This window comes from Aplidium turbinatum, chromosome 12 (genome assembly GCF_918807975.1).
Source record: "Aplidium turbinatum chromosome 12, kaAplTurb1.1, whole genome shotgun sequence".
NCBI classification, from domain to species: Eukaryota; Metazoa; Chordata; class Ascidiacea; order Aplousobranchia; family Polyclinidae; genus Aplidium; species Aplidium turbinatum.
The window spans coordinates 6,569,397-6,589,916 of record NC_137483.1 but is presented as its reverse complement, the minus strand read 5'-3'; the positions used below and the strand labels follow the sequence as shown (position 1 = coordinate 6,589,916).

At 38.1% G+C, this 20,520-nt stretch overlaps 1 protein-coding gene across 1 annotated transcript; it reads right to left on the bottom strand.

Moving 5' to 3' along the window:
* Positions 1-660: 660 nt before the first annotated feature.
* LOC145781449 (uncharacterized) lies at positions 661-20,446 on the bottom strand. The gene is made up of 12 exons (XM_082593227.1): positions 20,283-20,446; positions 19,156-19,316; positions 18,773-18,861; positions 10,769-10,899; positions 10,067-10,258; positions 9,568-9,744; positions 8,612-8,794; positions 7,985-8,158; positions 7,365-7,466; positions 6,194-6,298; positions 1,903-1,922; positions 661-980 (listed from the first exon to the last, which is right to left on the bottom strand). The coding sequence occupies exons 1-11, from the start codon at positions 20,329-20,331 to the stop codon at positions 1,912-1,914; spliced, it is 1,374 nt and encodes a 457-aa protein (XP_082449353.1). The 5' UTR covers positions 20,332-20,446; the 3' UTR covers positions 661-980; positions 1,903-1,911.
* Positions 20,447-20,520: the final 74 nt, after the last annotated feature.

Genomic DNA, 20,520 nt, shown 5'->3' with positions numbered 1-20,520 from the left:
TATCACGAAGAAACTCTAGCAGTAGCCTATCTGCTTTAAAATCAGCCTTAGGCATGCTTTTGAGCTTAGGCAAATTGTACTTTCGATAATTTTTTACTACTCAGCCTACCTACGTTGTTTCAGCTGTGTATAGCCAACTTCAAGATTTCCAATTAATATTAGATTTGGACTTTCGCTAGGACGTAATTTTTGGATATATGGCCTACTGTTTAATTGCGGGCATAAGCCATCGTATCGATGTTTGCTGGAAGAAAAGCAACAATTACTTTTTTAACTTTTTTACTTTTTTAAGTAAACAAGTCGGCAGCCGTGGCCGAGTGATTAGCGCGTTGGGCTCGCAGTCGAGAGCCTGCATGTTCGACTCCAGCCACTCGCACTTGCTGTTGTTTCTCTGGGCAAGAAACTTTACGATAATTGCCTCTACCTAGTGATCGATTTCGAGTAATGGGTAGTACCAAATTTAAGTCATAAGTAAAGTAGACAACCAGAAACAGACATTGCAGTCGGCTGCAGCGTGGGTCAGGTGTATGTCGGAAGGCGTACACAGATGCATAGCGCTCAAGTCCGCTTTCCCGCAATGCAGGATAAAGATAAACAAACAAACAAACAAACAATTAATAAAGCTGACACTGCATTTTTAACACCATTGTTCTATTTTTTCGTTTATTTTTTATTTTGTTGCATAAAGTGAATAAACTTAAAAAATACATGTTTCAAGTTTCTTTTTTCTTAAAAATAAAAAAATCATCGCACTTATCACGTTACAAAAACCCTCGGGAGCCACCCGCTGTAGGCTTTGTTGTCGCATAATTGCAATAGCACTGCACAATAAATCTTGAAAAATATCGTAAACAATGGATAACGTATTAAACATACATGCAGTGATTGGGAAATGTGTCATTGTCAGATGCAATAGAATTATTGTTTCTTTCTAATGTTTTGTAGGTTGTGGCTCCTTCACAGAGAGAACAGTACCGCAACTGAAAAAAATCAACCAATCAAATTAAAAAATGAACATAGGCCAACAGTAGCTACCGCAAAGCAAAATACGTAGGGTCTTCAAAAAATACAGCTGTCCGACATGCATTGCATACACTAGGTCTTCCATTCATAGCCTACAGCAATGCAGGTTAACTTTCACAAGTAACATAATTTATTTATTAAGATTTTACCTCTGCTGGACACTGAAAAAAGATTGTCGAAATCAGCCAAAAAATAACGACAATGTTCACTCTTGTAGAACATATGAAATAACAAAAAAACAAGAAAAAACTCTTTTAGTTGGAATTAACCCTTTGAAGGTTGGTGTCAATTCTACTTCTTTTTTGTATCAACAGTTGTATCTCTAAAACCACTGAGGCTGCGACTACGAGATTTTTTGATTTTTCCTAACTTTTATTCACCTCTATTGAGCTGAAATTTTGAGCGAATAAAGGTTATAAATTGAGATATACGGTACCGTATAAGGCATTGCTCAGCACATCCTCTGAAATATTTCATATTCTATTGTTCAAAATTTTCCCACCAGCTGGATGAAAGTAATTAATTTGGCCCATGTCTCGTTAATCCTAACTGTTTATGTAAAATTATGTAAAATTTTTTTAATTACAACATTGCAATGCATGTTCTTCATTACTCTACCAAAAAATAATGTGTAAACTCACGCTACAATTACAGTCATAAGTCACCTCAACATTTTAACGTATATGAGCAGTTCTAAAATTCACATAGTTTTAATTTTCGGATATGCTCAGCATGAATAATTTTACAAAATGAAAAATAACAGAGATATCACTCCTAAAGCACAAGAAGAATCGACAGCCCACCCCCCCCCCCCCCCCAAACTGAGCACGACTCCAGGAGCCCAACCTTCTAAGGGTTAAGCCTCAATTGAATGCTTACCACATTGTCTCAAGATTTACCTGCAAAAAACAAAAAGTGTTCATTATAATTTGAAGCTACTGTGCCAAGTACTTTAGACAAGGGTTTTTTGTTAAGAATAATCTATGGGCAGGGCATTTTTTCAAGGGCCCCAAAAGCTTGAAATACGCCGCCTATTCTTTTGCTACAGCACGTTTGCATTCAATTTACTTTTTTTAGAGAAAATCTTGAAAATATTTTTCTTGATAATCTTATTAGTTATATTGGGATCATAGTAGAAGCGTTCACGTCGCGATCCCTGTCAGCACACTACACAGTAGTAGCTGCGAATTCTACTAAAACTTCTAAAGAGAGACTATACTATCTACTGATATGAAGACCCTTAGATGCAAGAAGAGAGGCCAACGTCACAACGATCGGCTTTTATCAAAGCCGGCGTTGACCATAATATCTCTCAACGCTGAAGGGGTATCCGCACCCAAGCAAGCTCTGATTTCCAAATTATGCAGAGACCACCACTGTGATGTTCTCTGCCTTCAAGAAACTCACCGAGGGGAAAACGATCCGAGACCTCAAGTGGACGGCATGAAAAATGTCATTGAAAGGCCGCATGAAAAACATGGCAGTGCCATGTTTGTCAGAGAAGGACTGATTGTGCAATCAACATCAAAGCTCAATCTGAAGGACATCGAAGCGCTGTCTGTTGAGCTCACTCATGTCAACATCACCTCTATTTACAAACCGCCACCTACTCAATTTGAACTTCCTCCTTTCTTAACTACAGAGAAACCACATGTTGTGATTGGTGATTTTAACAGCCATAGCACCCAGTGGGGATACAGTGAAACAAACCTTGACGGTGAAGCTGTTGAATTATGGGCTGAAAATTACCAACTCAGCCTAATACATGACGCTAAACAGCCCCACTCATTCAATAGCAGAAGATGGAAATCTGGTTACAACCCCGATATTGCATTTTCAAGCCATAGAATTGCAGGAATGTGTAAGAAAACAGTCTTGAATGCTATCCCAAGAACACAACACCGTCCAATCAGCATAAGCATCTCTGCCGCAATCTCACCATCAAGTGTTCCTTTTCAACGACGTTTCAACTTTCAAAAGGCAAACTGGGCATGTTTCACAGAAGAACTTGAAAACAAAATAAAATCAGTTGACCCAGCGCCAGAAAATTATGAATCCTTTGCCAGTCTTGTGCGCCACATAGCCAAGAGAAACATCCCACGTGGATGCAGCTCAAAATATATTCCCGGTCTAAACTGTGAAAGTGCCAAACTGTTGCAAAAGTACCAACAACTGTTTGAAGAAGACCCTTTTGCGGAAGCTACCATCCTTACCGGCGAACTTCTGATGATCTCCATCTCTGAAGAACGGCAACGAAAATGGCAAAACACCATCGAAGCAACGGATATGTCGAGAAATAGCAAGAAGGCATGGAGTCTAATACGAAAATTAAGTAACGATCCATCAGAATCAAAACAGCAACACTATCCTGTCACGGCTAATAAAGTTGCTCACCAGCTGCTAGAAAATGGTAAACCAACAAAGAAAATCCCCAGACCGAAAATCAAGAATGTGGAATATACTGAAAATACTGGTTTAACAAAACCCTTCTCACCAAACGAACTTAAGGCAGGTATTGATACTCTCAAAAATGGCAAAGCTATTGGACTAGACGGCATTTTCACTGAAGAAATAAAACATTTTGGTCCTTTGGCTAGAAAGTGGCTTCTAAAATTGTTTAATTGTTGCATGGCAAAGAAACACATCCCAAAGATCTGGTTGAAAGCACGGATCATTGCTCTTCTGAAACCTGGAAAAGATCCATCTCTAGCAAAAAGCTTCAGACCAATTTCTTTACTGTGTCACCTTTACAAATTGTTCGAGAGGTTAATTCTTGGCCGACTATCACTTTCTGTTGAACAACACCTAATTCCCCAACAAGCTGGCTTTCGACCTGGAAAGTCAACAACAGGTCAATTGCTGTGTCTAACGCAACATATTGAAGACGGATTCCAGAAAGGTATGATTACTGGTGCTGCATTTGTTGACCTATCTTCGGCTTATGACACAGTTAACCATCGTCTCCTGCTGAAAAAGATCTTGCAGATGTCCAAAGATGCTGCAGTAACAAAGCTTATAGCAACGTTACTCCACAACAGACGATTCCAAGTTATCCTGAATTCAAAAACAAGCCGCTGGCATCATCAACGGAACGGACTTCCTCAAGGAAGTGTTCTAGCACCGTTACTGTATAACATATACACCAACGATCAGCCGATAGATCAACACACTAAGCGGTTTATATACGCCGATGATCTATGCATAACATCACAAGAAAAGACCTTTGTTGCTATAGAACAAAACCTTACAAAGTCGCTCGAGGAGTTAACACAATATCACACCAACAATCACCTCAAAGCTAACCCTTCAAAGACACAAGTATGTTCTTTCCACCTAAAAAACAGAGAAGCTACAAGGACCCTCAAAATCTCCTGGTCGGGAACAGAGCTGGAACATTGCCCTAACCCCGTCTACCTTGGAGTGACACTGGACCGTACTCTCAGCTACAAAAAGCACATTGAAAACACAAAGGCTAAGGTTAACACCAGAAACAATATCCTGAGAAAGCTTACCAACTCTGGGTGGGGCACTAATCCACAAACCCTCAGAATGACCGCATTGGCTTTGTGCTACTCCACAGCAGAATATGCATGCCCTGTTTGGAACAGGTCCTGTCACTCATCGAAGCTTAACTCTGTACTCAATCATTCTTGTCGTCTTATTACTGGGTGTCTGAAGCCCACAAATACCAACAAACTTTATCTGCTTGCTGGTATTGCACCACCATACATAAGAAGAGACGTTAGCAGTCAAGCTGAAAGGCTAAAACAAATATGTGATGAAAAACATCCTCTATATGGAAAAACTGCTGCACAAACCCGGTTGAAATCAAGAAAAGCTTCCTAACAGACGTTCAGCCACTAACCTCAACAAAAGAAGAAACAAGACTTAAGCAATGGAAACAACAATTCGAAAACGACCCATCATACACTGAAATGAAGATCCCACCATCAGAGTCCCTCCCCCCAGGAGCAAACGCTCCTTGGGCAAAGTGGAAAACATTAAATCGACTCCGAACCGGTGTTGGACGTACTAAGTCTGCAATGGTGGAGTGGGGCTACGACACGAGCCCTGCTGTATGTATCTGTGGCACCGAGCCCCAAACAGCGGACCACCTTCTTGTTTGCCCTCGGCTTGCCACCCGGTGCAGTAGGTGGGACCTGTCAGTGTACAACTCCGTTGCGGAAGAATGTGTCAATCTGTGGTGTATCAACAAACTTTAGAAGACTCGATAGAAGAAGAAGTTATATTGTGTTTTCTCCAGTCTGAGTTGCTTGTAAAGAGATGAAGCGTTTTAAAGGCATCTTGTTTTAATACTCCTGGGATCTTATTGGCACCAAGCCCAAATCACCATCTCAAAGGTCCTATCTGGTAGGCAGCGAGTGACGCGTCATTGACTCCGACTGCGTATGCAAATCCAATGGAAAAAATGATCTTAACAGTTTTATACAATGCTTTGGCAGCGGTGGGATGGCGCAGCGGGTAAGGCGCTCGCTTTCCAATCATGCAATCCTGGTTCGACTCCCGGCTTATGCTGGTTGTTGACATACACCGCTCATCTCTACCCAGAGTGTAATAAATTGGGTGGGCGTAATTGCTGAAGTAATGGCAGCCGAGAGAAAAGAAGCCGATGGCTTAGTATAATGAGAACCTAATCTTCTCATTCCCCGATGCTTGGATTCAAGTATGGGACTCACCTTTTTTTTACAATGCTTACGATTAGAGAACAAAAGGAAAATTGTTAAAACTATACCTCATTTTTTCTTATATTTGGTGATGAAAATACATTTTAAAGAGCGGCCCTTTTTAGCTACATTCCCCCGTGCCAGCATAATCTTGGAGCTGTACTTTAATGGCTTTGCTCACGACAACAAATATAATATCTTACTTTGACAGATCCAAGAACCAATACAAAAAGAAACAAATGTTTGCGTGCTACATTAATGAACAAGAACACTGAACAAGCTTTAAAATATCTATTGAGTTCTATTTACTAACTTCAGCCTTACTTTAGTGCAAACAAACTAAAACGCGGTGTTCGACAATGTGAAGTTATTCTGGTCTTTCGCAGTTTAAAAATCACCCAATTTTCAAGTTTTGATAGCAATTATAATCTACAGAAATTAATTGTGTGAAGAAAAGCATTTGGCTACAGAAACTAAATACTTACTGTACAAACGTCTGTAGTAAAGTAGAAACACGAGAAATCCGAGTAAGAACAAACCAAAAATGCCTCCAATCACAAGACCAAAGATTTGTCCAGCATTAAATCCAGCTGTTTCAAAATAAAGCGAAAAGGATTCTATAAAAACGCTTCAATTGATCAATGTGAACGTAAATATGAGCGGAGACGAGGAATTGTTTTGTACCGTTCTAATTATCGTATCGTTCAGTCCGATTGCTAAAAATCAACAAAAAATTTTTAATAGCACAATAGTTAAAAACTATCACGTTTTCAAATTGGTGCTAATCGAAGAGTTTCTCTATAACACAGAAACTCTTTTGAAACATTGAATCATATCGATAAAGGTGACGTAAGTCAACACTTAAATGATGTATATTGTCCGTACAGTAGAACGAATGGTGAGCGTTGGTGTATTCCTGCAACTAAACTACAAAAAAAATGTAACATCGTATTTTATCGCACAATGGTAGCGGTGGGATGGCTCGGAGGACAAGACGCTCGATTTCCAATCATGCAATCCTGATTCGACTCCCGGCTTATGCTGGTTGTTGACAAACACCGCTCATCTCTACCCAGGGTGTAATAAATTGGGTGGGCGTAGTTACGGAAGGAAAGGAGGCCGAGAGAAAGGAACTGGCCATCCTACCCTCATTAGTACCGAAGGCTTAGTATAATGAGAACCTTATCTTCTCATCCCCCAATGTTTGGAAATGTACGAAACGCACGTCTTCAACAAGGCGCTTAATTCCGAACAAAGACCAAGTAAGTTTCTGACAAAACAATAAGTTTGGAAGTATTTCTATTTTGACAACTCTCGATGCATAAACTGATTAAATCACAATGACCTATATATAGGTATGTGTGAATAAAAGTTAAGCCTTGATTTGCAACCTCCATAATTGCTTGTGGCTGGTTGATGATGATTTCATGAGTAAATGTAAATTGTATACAAGAATGTAAACTTGTTGAAGCCAAATAAGTTCGACCAAACATACTGTACCTCATGCTTATTCCTACAAAGCAACTACCAATGCATGCATCGGACAACAAAAGAAGACATTAATGCCGTGACAAAAACAGAACAACAAATTCACAATACACGGTTTCGAGTCCAATGTTAACCAACAGTGGTCACCACTAAACAGTTATCACTTACATGCGGATGCCAGTATTCCAAAATTAGGTGACGTAAGCGCATTCCCTGAAGGATGAGGCGATTTGGTTGGCAAATTATCTTCATAATTTGGCCGAAAAACCGCTGTTAGCATAATACAAAAAATGATTCCAAGTCTGGCTACAATGTAGTGGTCTTCCTCATAAGTTATAATTTATAGTTAAGCTCACAGCACTGCCAATTTTGATTAGCACCAGCCAAGAATAGGCTACGTAACCTATTGTTCTTTGAAATATAGACTGCTTCGTAAACACGTTTTCTTCATAAGCCAAATTTGAACAGCTTGCAAAGCAAGAAAAACTTTCCATTGCAGCCTACTTTGACGTAATACCACAACACCAAATTTGCGGAGATAATCAGGTTTGCATGCTATCAGTATAAGTAATATGAATAGGCTAAGTGTAAGTATTGTTTTGAATAAGATATTGAAGAAGTCGCCTTTGCGGTGAGGAAAGCTTTGCCAATAAATCATACAAGTTTCCGGACCTGACTGATTTTATTTATTTATCATCAAGAGTGTTGGTATTTCCATTAAATGCTGTATCGACATTTAGCTTGATACTATTCAACCCTTATAACCTTATTACACCCTTATCACTTACCCGGAATACAATGTATTGAATACCACACGGTTCCATCTGCATTGCAAAGAAATGTGGCTCCACTGCCTTGGTACGCGCTCTTGCATTTGAACTCTAAAGGTTTTCCATAAGTGACACTCACCACGGTCCCAATCAGACGAATTTCTTCTTCTGATTGTAAAACTAGACAGACAACTGCAAAGCGGATTGGAATTTACGCCAAGACTTCGTCAAATGTAACATGGACCCCCACCAGCCACCAAACAGCATTCAAAAAGCACTTTTTGCTAGTGCCTCATAAGAAAAATATGTAACGAAAAAAAGTCTACAAAAGGTTACCTTACTTCGAATAAAAAAAAAAACTAGGAATTAATAACAAATTTAATATGTAATAAGAAACCGTGCTTACAATATCATCTTTGATCTACTTCTGATTGTTTGGAAAAATTTGCCCGTAAATTTCTCGGCTGTGCCAAGTCCTTCAATTGGGTAAATCATTTCGGCATCAAGCACGTTTTGTCGCTTCTACCTTTTTTCTAGACCTCCGCTATTTTGTGGAAAATAATATTTCTCGCTTTGATGACACGAAACAAAACATGAAACTGAACTATACTGAGGAATGAGGATGTTTATGATTCAGTGAGGTACCTGGAGAACAATGGTCCGAGAATGTCGCCACCCTATCAGCGCCACACGTCAGGGTAGCACCGGATCCTCGATAGCCTTTAGTGCATACAAAATGCAGTGACTCTCCATATGTCAAGGTTGTGGAGGAACCATTAACTAAAGCAATCCCTTCTCTTTGCTTAGCAGCGTCAACTTGGCAGACGACTGGAAAATAAAGTAGGTTAATAAAGTTGTATTTTAATAGAGTTTTTCCCGTTACAAATTACAATCTTTATTTAAAATTTATGTTTTCTGATGCCACCAGCACACAAAACCGAAGAAGACCGTCATTGTTTGTGTAGTTTAATGTTGAATTAAACTTATGTTTAACCGTGTATGTCAAGAATGTTAAAGTGACTGAATGCTGTGATATGCAAACGTTTGTCTATCCGGTTTGCTCGGTTGGAAAAACGATCGATTAAAAATGGCGAAGAAACGGCACGATGAAGCAACGCTGGTTCACCTCTCACGGTGTGCACTTGAGCAACGCTCTCCATTCAGCAGCGCCTAGTGGATGAAATAATTCACAGACAACAATACTTCAACAACAAGCAGAAAACTCTTAAATATATCATAACCTTTTGGAGGCTTTTGAAACTTCTAAGTTTCAGAATAAACATTCAACCAACCATTTAATATGAAAAAGCCCAACACTAGAAATAAAACCTTTAGCTAACCACATCTCTATCTTCTATGTATTCCCCAGGATTGTTTCATCACAGAATGGGCTTTCAAACTCTTATTCGATATCGGCGTCCGAGATGCCATATATTGTCCAGATATCCTACAAAGTTGGTTCCAGATTGTGCAAGATAGCAATAGACTATAAGTGGCTTCGTAGACATCTGTTTTAACTCATCTTCACTGCTTCAGAACAAGGCAGTGTTGTCACTCATAAAAAATCAAATTACGAATTTACAAAGAAACACGCTTGTTACCTGGTCGGCAATCGATGTTAACTCGAGCGATCTTGTTTGACTGGCAAACTATTGATGCCCCATTTCCATTATAACCAGGCGCACAAGAATGGCTCAAATCGTTGTCAAAAGCAACGCTTGTAACGTCAAATCCAAGGCTAACAATTTGATCCATCATTAAAGTTACAAGACAAACAACTGTGAAAGAGATTTTTTAAAAGTTTGATTACAAATGTTGACTTGTCCTCTACTACTGTATATCTCTTTGTCTAGGGCTAGGCTAAAAAAGTTGTAAGCCTGCTAGAAAATTTATTATTGAAACTAACAAGCCACTGCGGGCAATGAAAAAATCGTTGAGTAATTAGACTTGCATTTCTTGACCAAGCAAATCAAACACAAAGTACTATTTCTGGTTTGATTGTGGAAAGCAGGCAGTGTCAATGCAGCCATATAGAGGCGCACCTGAGCACAGGATCACGCCAAAATGAAAACAACTTCTACACAAAACGTTTCTACACGCCTGGTTTGCAATCAATATACTTGGCAGCAGATTGATACTTTTGATCAGGCATACAAGCGCCAGTGTAAGCAGCATTGAGGCCCTCTTCGTAACCATTCTTGCATTTATACGTCACAGAACACCCCAATCCACTCGGATCTACCAATTTTGTCACCACTATGTTCCTCCCGAGCGATGTCGTGTCGGTACATCCTGAACATAAACAAAGAGCTTTATGACTAAACAAGAGCAATGATTTGACAATGATGCGCTAGTTCTCATCTGAACATTCTGCAGAACACAACCAATAAAATGGTGAACAAGAATGAACACTGCACAAGAAAGCAAGCAGCATGACTTGAGGTTGACATCTAAATTTTTATGTGACTTTCAACTCCGAAAATTTAAAGAGATTGAGGTTGACGGAGAGAGTTAAAAGTAGATTAGTAAGTAATAAAACTATCTAAGACACATTGACCAGGATATTCCTTTTCCCACCGAACCAGGTACAAGGACGTCTATTTAAGAAAAATTATAAAGCAAGAGAGAACTGCAGCTACATCGCAAAAACTTCAAGTGTTTGGAGTTGCAGGTTATTATATAATTTCTCAGCCCAAAAGCGCTTGGTTCTTTTGAAAGGAGATAATTATTGCACCATACCCAATGCGGGAAAAATCGCTATCACACAAGACAACTTGGCAGTTACTGGTATTTTTGACTTACTTGGTTGTTGGCAAGGACCAGATCGAGAACCAGGAATACCAAGCACAAGGCTATCACTTTCTTTTATGTCGTAGATCGTCAGAGTTGACACAAAGCTACTTGGTGAAGAGACACCCCTGTCCGGATTATTACTGTTGGAAAAAATCTCCGTTTTATCTCGAATAAGGTTTATAACTGTTACCTATTTATAACTGTTGCTCATTTAAAGCTGTTCAACTGCACTAGGGTCCATGGCAAATCAGTAATAGTAATAAACACAAAACAAAACTATTTAATATTTCCCTTTTTGTAATTCTCAACTAAAGCAGGGGTCCGCAAATAGTGGGTCGCGACTAGAGATGTAAAAAAACGAGCTCGTTTTTTTTGTTTTTTATCGTTTTTTTTGTTTTTTATTCGTTTTTTTTGTTTTTTTTGTTTTTTTTACCTATTTTTTTATTAAATGTCACAATATGCAGCAATTAGGGTAAACTCATTGCAATAGCGTCTCTTTCAACAAAAAAATTGTCTCATAACTCGTATAACATCTTTCAAATGAGACAATATGTCTCTCAAGTCTCAACACACGAGCCATAAAGGTTTCTCATCGACTCAAATAATAACACAGTGTCCTGTGGTTGGCACATCTCAAGTATTGTCTGTAATTTGGTTCAGCCAGTTGTTAAATGCAGTACCACACTCGTGTACAGTTTCGAAGCCACCTGGGATTTTGGTTAATGGGCATGTTACGTTAGGACCAGGTGGTCAGGGTCCTGTTTCTCTACTTCACAAAGGCACTTTTCCCCAGCACACCACACCATTACCAGTACAACGTCAAGAGATTGTTCCAGTTGATGTGCATTTGGTGCAAACGTGATGAAAATCACACAAGCGGTTCTCGAGTTATAAGTGAAATAACCTTAGCCACTAAGTGGCTTTATAGATAAGGAGCAATAGAAAAACGGCCATATCTCAAGAACCGCTCAACATATTTACATAAGTTTTAGCTCTACCCCCATGTTTTATGGGGTGGGCTATCTGTTTATGAATATTAAAACAAGTTTTGGCTACTACTTTTTGAGCTAAAAAGAAATTAACCTCTTGTCGTTACGCACCAATAAAACCATGGTGCGTAAATTAAAAAAAAAAATAATTGGGTAGAAGAAAGATTGATGACAAGTTTGGCAAAAGCAGTGTAGTGCTAAAGTCCCAACTTTTAGCCCAAATCACATTTAAATGTAGTGAAAGATGGAAACGTTTTGATGTTTTTTTATTTTCCCTGAAGAGATTCAATAATCCTTTGTGACGTCATAGTCATATTTGTTTTCCCTTAATCACACCATTGTGCTGTCATAGACATGTTTAAAAGAAGTATGGTTATTGGTTGCACTTAATCCATCCAATTTGAACTAGTTTGCAGAACTTTGAGACTTAGCACTTTTTTTGTTTTTGCCTAACTTTTCGTCAATCTTTCCTCTGCCCAATAAAAAAAATTAAAGTTTGCATCATGGTTTATTGGTGCGTAACGACAAGAGGTCAATTTCTTTTTATCTCAAAAAGCAGTAGGCCTAGTTCTCAAATAAAATAAGTTTTCATCTTTGATGTTTGTTTTGTATCTTTATCCTGCATTGTGGGAATATGGGTAAAACTTTATTCTTCTCAGGAAAAGCATTATAAAGCATTTATTCACTATGTGAACACTGAGCACTGAGCAGTGCTGAAAAACTCCACTTTAAAGGAAAAATTTCTTCATTCAAGGTTGGTAGAATGGTAGTTACTAGCAATAGTCAACATGGGTGGTGGGCATTTGAAAGGAACATTAACCTAAACCTTTTCTGACAAATGCACTAACTTTTGACAGCTAAAAATATCAGTGATAAGGTCTCTTGCATTATATGTCCCAAATAATCTGCAAGAAGCATCAATGACGAAGTGTCCAATCCAAGATCTTACAACACACGAAAAGAATACTTCTGTTTCAACATTTATAAAGCATATACATCGTTGGCAAGCTATCAGTTACAAAACATGTTTAAACAAGCTATTGGCAATAGCTTGCATTAGTAAATTACCACGTCCACAAACAAGGTAAATGTGTGTACTGAATACTGCCACCTTGTTTTGTCAAAATTTCGTCAACCCATTGAGTGTGTACAAGAATAACCAGTACCACAGTATACTAACATCATAGGCTAACTTCCATAAAAGGAAAAAGAAATTAACTCATCTACATTATGTCATGTATCAAATTTCATTAATTCAATGTTTGTCAGGTCTACTGCCACAAACATGCCAGAGAATAGTAATAATGTAATAATAATGTTAGTTTTTATATAGCGCTGTATCCATCGCAGAATGCGTTGCTCCTCAGCGCTTTACAAAGCAGACAGTGTCAATGCAGCCGTATAGAGGCGCAACTGAGTACATTATTACCCGAATCCACTCCATTACTCAGTGCCAAGCAGAAATTAGATTCAGTACCATTTTTAAAAAGTCTTTGGTATGACCCGACATGGTATCGAACCCATGCCTACCGATTCAGAGGCGATTCAGAGGCGGGCGCAAGAAAAAAGCGAAACAACATAGGTCCTCATAGGACTATGCAAGAACATATGCTGCCAAACACAAACACTTAGGAATTTCAGCACACCAATAAAACTATTTTTAGTAATTTAATGTTTTTCAAGAGCACTATAATGAAACTAAGCTGTAAATTGCAAAAAAATTGCAACTTTTCCAGAAAAATATGAAAAAAAACAAAAAAAACAAAAAAAACCAAAAAACGAGTGTTTTTTTTGGCTCAAGTTTTTTTTCAAAAAAATTGAGCCAAAAAAAACACTCGTTTTGTGTTTTTTTTTTCATATTTTTCTGAAAAAGTTGCAATTTTTTTGCAATTTACAGCTTAGTTTCATTATAGTGCTCTTGAAAAACATTAAATTACTAAAAATAGTTTTATTGGTGTGCTGAAATTCCAAAGTGTTTGTGTTTGGCAGCATATGTTCTTGCATAGTCCTATGAGGACCTATGTTGTTTCGCTTTCTTCTTCATTCTCTGGCATGTTTGTGGCAGTAAGACCTGACAAACATTGAATTAATGAAATTTGATACATGACATAATGTAGATGAGTTAATTTCTTTTTCCTTTTATGGAAGTTAGCCTATGATGTTAGTATACTGTGGTACTGGTTATTCTTGTACACACTCAATGGGTTGACGAAATTTTGACAAAACAAGGTGGCAGTATTCAGTACACACATTTACCTTGTTTGTGGACGTGGTAATTTACTAATGCAAGCTATTGCCAATACCTTGTTTAAACATGTTTTGTAACTGATAGCTTGCCAACGATGTAGGCTATATGCTTTATAAATGTTGAAACAGAAGTATTCTTTTCGTGTGTTGTAAGATCTTGGATTGGACACTTCGTCATTGATGCTTCTTGCAGATTATTTGGGACATATAATGCAAGAGACCTTATCACTGATATTTTTAGCTGTCAAAAGTTAGTGCATTTGTCAGAAAAGGTTTAGGTTAATGTTCCTTTCAAATGCCCACCACCCATGTTGACTATTGCTAGTAACTACCATTCTACCAACCTTGAATGAAAAAAATTTTTCCTTTAAAGTGGAGTTTTTCAGCACTGCTCAGTGTTCACATAGTGAATAAATGCTTTATAATTAGGGCAACCAAAAGTCAATAAAGTCAAAATTTTTCTGCCTTGTTCAAAGTTTATAAAACGTCCACAAACTAAATTTCAGGCTGACACGAAAAGAAGTTTCAAAGTTATTAAGTAAAAAAAAAGTCAAAATTCATGGTTAGGTCAAAATTTTCTTTTAATGTAGTTTTTCTTCTCTCTATTGATATTTTATTAAAAGCTACACAGATACTGATTTTTTGTTGCAATTTCTGTTGCTATTCTGACGTAATAATCGATTTGTTGCAATTTCTGAGGTAATAATCTTGTTTCGCCCACTACTCACGATTGAATATTAGCCAACTACCCTGCTGTTGATGAGTTGGTTGCCAGGGTTAAAGCAGTGACCATTAAAAACAGGTCAAGAAGAGCTAGTTTTACTTCACTTGGCCAACCTCCACAGCCAAATGTAACTAGATGGGCCCTTGGTTGAAAGCTGCTTTCTATTATTCAATAAGTCTACCAGAAGTAAGGAATATTGTGGAAGACTTCCATGATGGTGGTGTCTTGCTGCGGCGTGCTCAAGATGCTGTAAAAGCTCCCAATTTAGCTACTCACCTTGTAGAAATAGAGGAGCAGTACAGCGCACTGTTCGATTCAATTCAGAAGATGGAAGACAGCCGATACACCATTCAAGAAGCTTACCAGAAAATGAGGTCCCTTAACTTTGGTGTTGATGGCTGCCGAATTTGAAAATATATTCAAGCAAGAATCTCAAGGAATGACATCAAGTGCATTGTGAAAATGGGACGAGATGATATTTCACCACATTTTTATAGCCTGCTGAGGAACTCCCACGCAACTTCTGTATTTCTCTATTTTAAGAAAAATTTTGGCGAGAGACAGGAACTTCAAAGGCGATAATGTGAAACATTACTTGATGTTGAAGTATAATAGTGCAAAACCCTCTCAGTAATTTCGGGATATTTAAAGACACTCCATATTTATCTTTTGCAGTTTTTCGAGTGACTTTCATTATACCTGTTCGCTGTTCGTTAGATGTGGTGTCCTTGAGTCTTCCACATTTTTCTCATATTTCATTAAAAAAGAAAATATCTTTACCTAACGGTTTGATTTCTAATATACTTTGTATTTCGCATTTGGTTGCAAACGCAGAAAGCTATTGGTCAAAATTATTTCAAAATTTGTAACTTATAAAGTCAAAATTTCAAGTTTTTAGGTCAAAAAATTGGTTGCCCTATTTATAATGCTTTTCCTGACAAGAATAAAGTTTTACCCATATTCCCACAATGCAGGATAAAGATACAAAACAAACATCAAAGATGAAAACTTATTTTATTTGAGAACTAGGCCTACTGTTTTTTGAGATAAAAAGAAATTGACCTCTTGTCGTTACGCACCAATAAAACCATGATGCAAACTTTAATTTTTTTTATTGGGCAGAGGAAAGATTGACGAAAAGTTAGGCAAAAACAAAAAAAGTGCTAAAGTCTCAAAGTTCTGCAAACTAGTTCAAATTGGATGGATTAAGTGCAACCAATAACCATACTTTTTTTAAACATGTCTATGACAGCGCAATGGTGTGATTAAGGGAAAACAAACATGACTATGACGTCACAAAGGATTATTGAATCTCTTCAGGGAAAATAAAAAAACATCAAAACGTTTCCATCTTTCACTACATTTAAATGTGATTTGGGCTAAAAGTTGGGACTTTAGCACTACACTGCTTTTGCCAAACTTGTCATCAATCTTTCTTCTACCCAATTATTTTTTTTTTTAATTTACGCACCATGGTTTTATTGGTGCGTAACGACAAGAGGTTAATTTCTTTTTAGCTCAAAAAGTAGTAGCCAAAACTTGTTTTAATATTCATAAACAGATAGCCCACCCCATAAAACATGGGGGTAGAGCTAAAACTTATGTAAATATGTTGAGCGGTTCTTGAGATATGGCCGTTTTTCTATTGCTCCTTATCTATAAAGCCACTTAGTGGCTAAGGTTATTTCACTTATAACTCGAGAACCGCTTGTGTAATTTTCATCACGTTTGCACCAAATGCACATCAACTGGAACAATCTCTTGACGTTGTACTGGTAATGGTGTGGTGTGCTGGTGAAAAGTGCCTTTGTGAAGTAGAGAAACAGGACCCTGACCACCTGGTCCTAACGTAACATGCCCATTAACCAAAATCCCAGGTGGCTTCGAAACTGTACACGAGTGTGGTACTGCATTTAACAACTGGCTGAACCAAATTACAGACAATACTTGAGATGTGCCAACCATAGGACACTGTGTTACGATTTGAGACGATGAGAAACCTTTATGGCTCGTGTGTTGAGACTTGAGAGACATATTGTCTCATTTGAAAGATGTTATACGAGTTATGAGACTATTTTTTTGTTGAAAGAGACGCTATTGCAATGAGTTTACCCTAATTGCTGCATATTGTGACATTTAATAAAAAAATAGGTAAAAAAAACAAAAAAAACAAAAAAAAACGAATAAAAAACAAAAAAAACGATAAAAAACAAAAAAAACGAGCTCGTTTTTTTTAAAAACAAAAAAAACCGTTTTTTTACATCTCTAGTCGCGACCCAAATTTGGGTCGCGAGACCATTCACAGTGGGTCGCAAAACGGTTTAAACTTACCATAAATATAACTTGCATGGCAAAAATAAATACAATCATAGGTATAGTCTTCGATGTGCTGAGTTTCGTACAATTTGGTAGGCTACAAGAAAATTTGTACTTTGGATTGTAGTACTAGTAGTAGGCCTACAGTAGATAAGCCCACTGTTATATAGCCTGGAAGACAGCTTGAGCCAGGGCATGAAAACTCTCTCAGCTTATCTCCAGAACTGGTGACAAACTCAGCGAAACCAAAACTTTGGTGGCAGCTTTCCAGTTTCCACCTACACAATCGGGAAGCTGATCGTGAGCTACATGTTCAGAACAACGGAAAAACTCTGTCCTTCTGCCCCGAACCAAAATACCTTGGGGTGACACTAGACAGATCGTACACATACCGCCACCATTTGGTGTCACTGCGCAAGAAACTCACAACCCACGCTGCACTACTCAAGCGCCTGGCAGGCTCCAGCTGGGAGACGAGGGCTGACACTTTGCGTATAGCAGCCTTAGCCCTTGTCTACTCTTCAGCAGAGTACTGTGCACCTGTTTGGTGCTGCAGTGCTCACTATCATAACATCGACACTGCCATAAACAGCGACTTGCGCAGTCACCGGATGCATGCGTCCCACACCATGGGACAATTTTGCCATTCTCGCTGGCATCCAACCTGCTGAGCTTCGTCGCGAAGAAGCCACTCTGTTTCTTGGCCGACGGGCACTAGAGCCCAACCATCTTCTCCACCACAAGATCTCTGCTCCCCCAAACCAGCACCCCCTTCGATTGAAATCAAGACACCCATTCGTGCCAGCCGCTCAACTTCTGATCAACGAAGCTGATGAACTTCATCTCTGCGGCTACTTGGGCGGGCTATAAATGGAATTCTGAATGGAAGTCAAGTACCACCAGACTCCATTCGTTCATCCCCGACGCCGACATATACCCCATCGGCCTGACACTACAAAGACAAGCATGGGTGCGCCTCAACCGTCTTCGTACGGGGGTCGGGCTTTTCCAATCAACCATGCGCTATTGGGGAGTTGGCCTCTTCCTCCTCCTATAAATGCGGTGCCGAGGAACAGACCGCAGACTACATCATCAATGACTGTACCATCTTCAAGCCACCTAACGAAGTGGAAAGTCTGCGTGTCATGGATGATGAAACTAAAGACTGGCTGCTCTCCAGTAGCCTTCCAGTGTAGTCCGGGAACATCTTGAGTCTAGGGTGGTAAAAGGATAGAGTAGACCTTCGGCCCCACTTGCACGACAACGAAGCCCACGGTTAATAAGTCCACTCGCTTATTAAGCCCAATTTGGTCCATTCCGGAATTACTGAAGGTATAGGAGTGGTAGAAAATTGTCTCCGCTTAATAAGCCAAAATCGTCCGGTCCCGATGTGGTCTTAATAAGCGTGGACGACCGTATTGGAATTGATATTAATTTGCAAAGTGTTTTGCGCAAAACTATATACTTCCGAAACGTTTGGGTCGCGAAGATTTCGAACGATTGCTTTTTGGGTCTCACCAAAAAGTATTTGTGGACCCCTGAACTAAAGACATCGTTAACTGCTTTTTGGTGTAACCAATGTTATGCCTGGAATATCAAGATTTAGATACAGTATATAGCAAAAATGTGTGGTAAGGAAACCAATATGCGTGTTTGTAGGTCAACCATTAGAAGGCAAAGAAAGTAGGTCAAATTGTAGGAGGCCATGAGTTTTTCAAATCTTAAAAAATGATATACCTTACAATATACGTGTACGGAAAAAGGTTGGTATGAGTGATGACCATTGCAGTGGCACCAGAAAAGACAGCAACAGATGCAATCACGACCTGAAATAAGCAATAAAACAATCTGAATACCGTCGGTTGATACTGAAACACTGCAAAGGAGAGGGCTTGTTTTCTTTGTTGGTTGGTATAACGCAGTGAACTCGTTTGGTATAAACCTGGAACCTTATTTACAAGCTCTGCGTTCAAATAACTTCAACTTAAAAACAATGTACAACAAAAAATGCACTTTAAGTAATTTAGCTTATATCCATCATTGTTTCCGCATTTGCAAAATAAAGATTTAATAGGTAGCCTAATACGTGCTACAAACATGTATAGTAATACTCAGCCTACATCTGATGTTACACTTTTGTGCCAAATCCAGTTGAAAGACCATGGAAGCCCAGCAGAGGGAACAATTGTAGAGCTAAGAACAACAGTCGAACAGTTGTTGAAAGAAGTACATTCCCCTAAAGAGGAAAACCTTTGTGGGCTCGCAAATGGAAAGAAGATGGCTAAAAACAGAAACTTTTAATTGTTATTTTCAGAAAATCAGCCAAACCTACGTTATTTAAAAGTTTTTCAACAACTTAAGACTCTGGCAATTATAACTTTATCGAACTATGCTACAGCCTATGGCCTAGAGTCCAACAACACAGTGAACAAAACAACAATCCACTGGACAGTGAAGCATGCCGGAAAATAATGATTTATAAAACAAAACAAAGTCAACATCACACAATACAAAAGTAGACAAAATAGAGCAAAATATCATAATAACACTTTTATAGATATTCAATGAAAAGTTTCCTGAGAAATCTACCCTAGTGAATATTTGTGTGGAAAAATTTCCCCCCACCAGCTATAATATATGGTTTCAATTTGTAGATATTTTTCAGCGTAGATTTATCTGAAGTTTGGCTATTTACTAGTGGTGAATTTTTTCTAGAGGGATATTTACAAAGGTGGACTTTTTTGGGGAACTATTACTTGGGTAGACTTTTAAGGGATGTTTTTGTGGAAAGATTACAGAAAAATTACACAGTTTGCAAGAGTCATGCTTGTTAAGCAGAAAAGGTTAGAACAACAAAACATGGTATAATGCTTTTGTAGCCTACAGAGTAGTGGTCATAAATTTGTTTTTAACATTTTTTTTTCTTTAATAAGATATTTCCTTAGAATACAATAAATAAAAAAAATTAAGTTTTGCAATGTAAAAGTCTTTACAGTCTAAAACAAAAGGTATTATATACATGGCAGAAAAGTGAAGGAATTTTGGGGCACTAATCACAAACATTTTTTGGTTCGTTTATGTAATGCCCCAGTCAGCTAAAACATATGACTATTTATTTAATTTATAGAAAAATGGATATTCAGTAAACAGTCTCTTTATATATACACTTATACAGGTCCTGTTTTATATAGTTGTTTGCAAAACTGTTGTTTTCTCTATGATAAACAAAGTAAAATAATTTTCTTACCAATAATAAAAATGTAGAGTAAAGTGAATGGAAGATGTCCAAGACTCATTATGTTGAGTTCGGTTTTCAAAATTCTTTAAGAAAATTGGAAAAGAAACAAAGACTGACAAATAACAAGTAAACCATTGAAAAAAATATTTATTTCATCAAAGTTCTTAGTGCAAATGGCTAAATATGATGCAAAATAGACATTTCGGAAAAAAAAAAAGGAAGTGGCTACGTTTACGGCGCCGTAAAT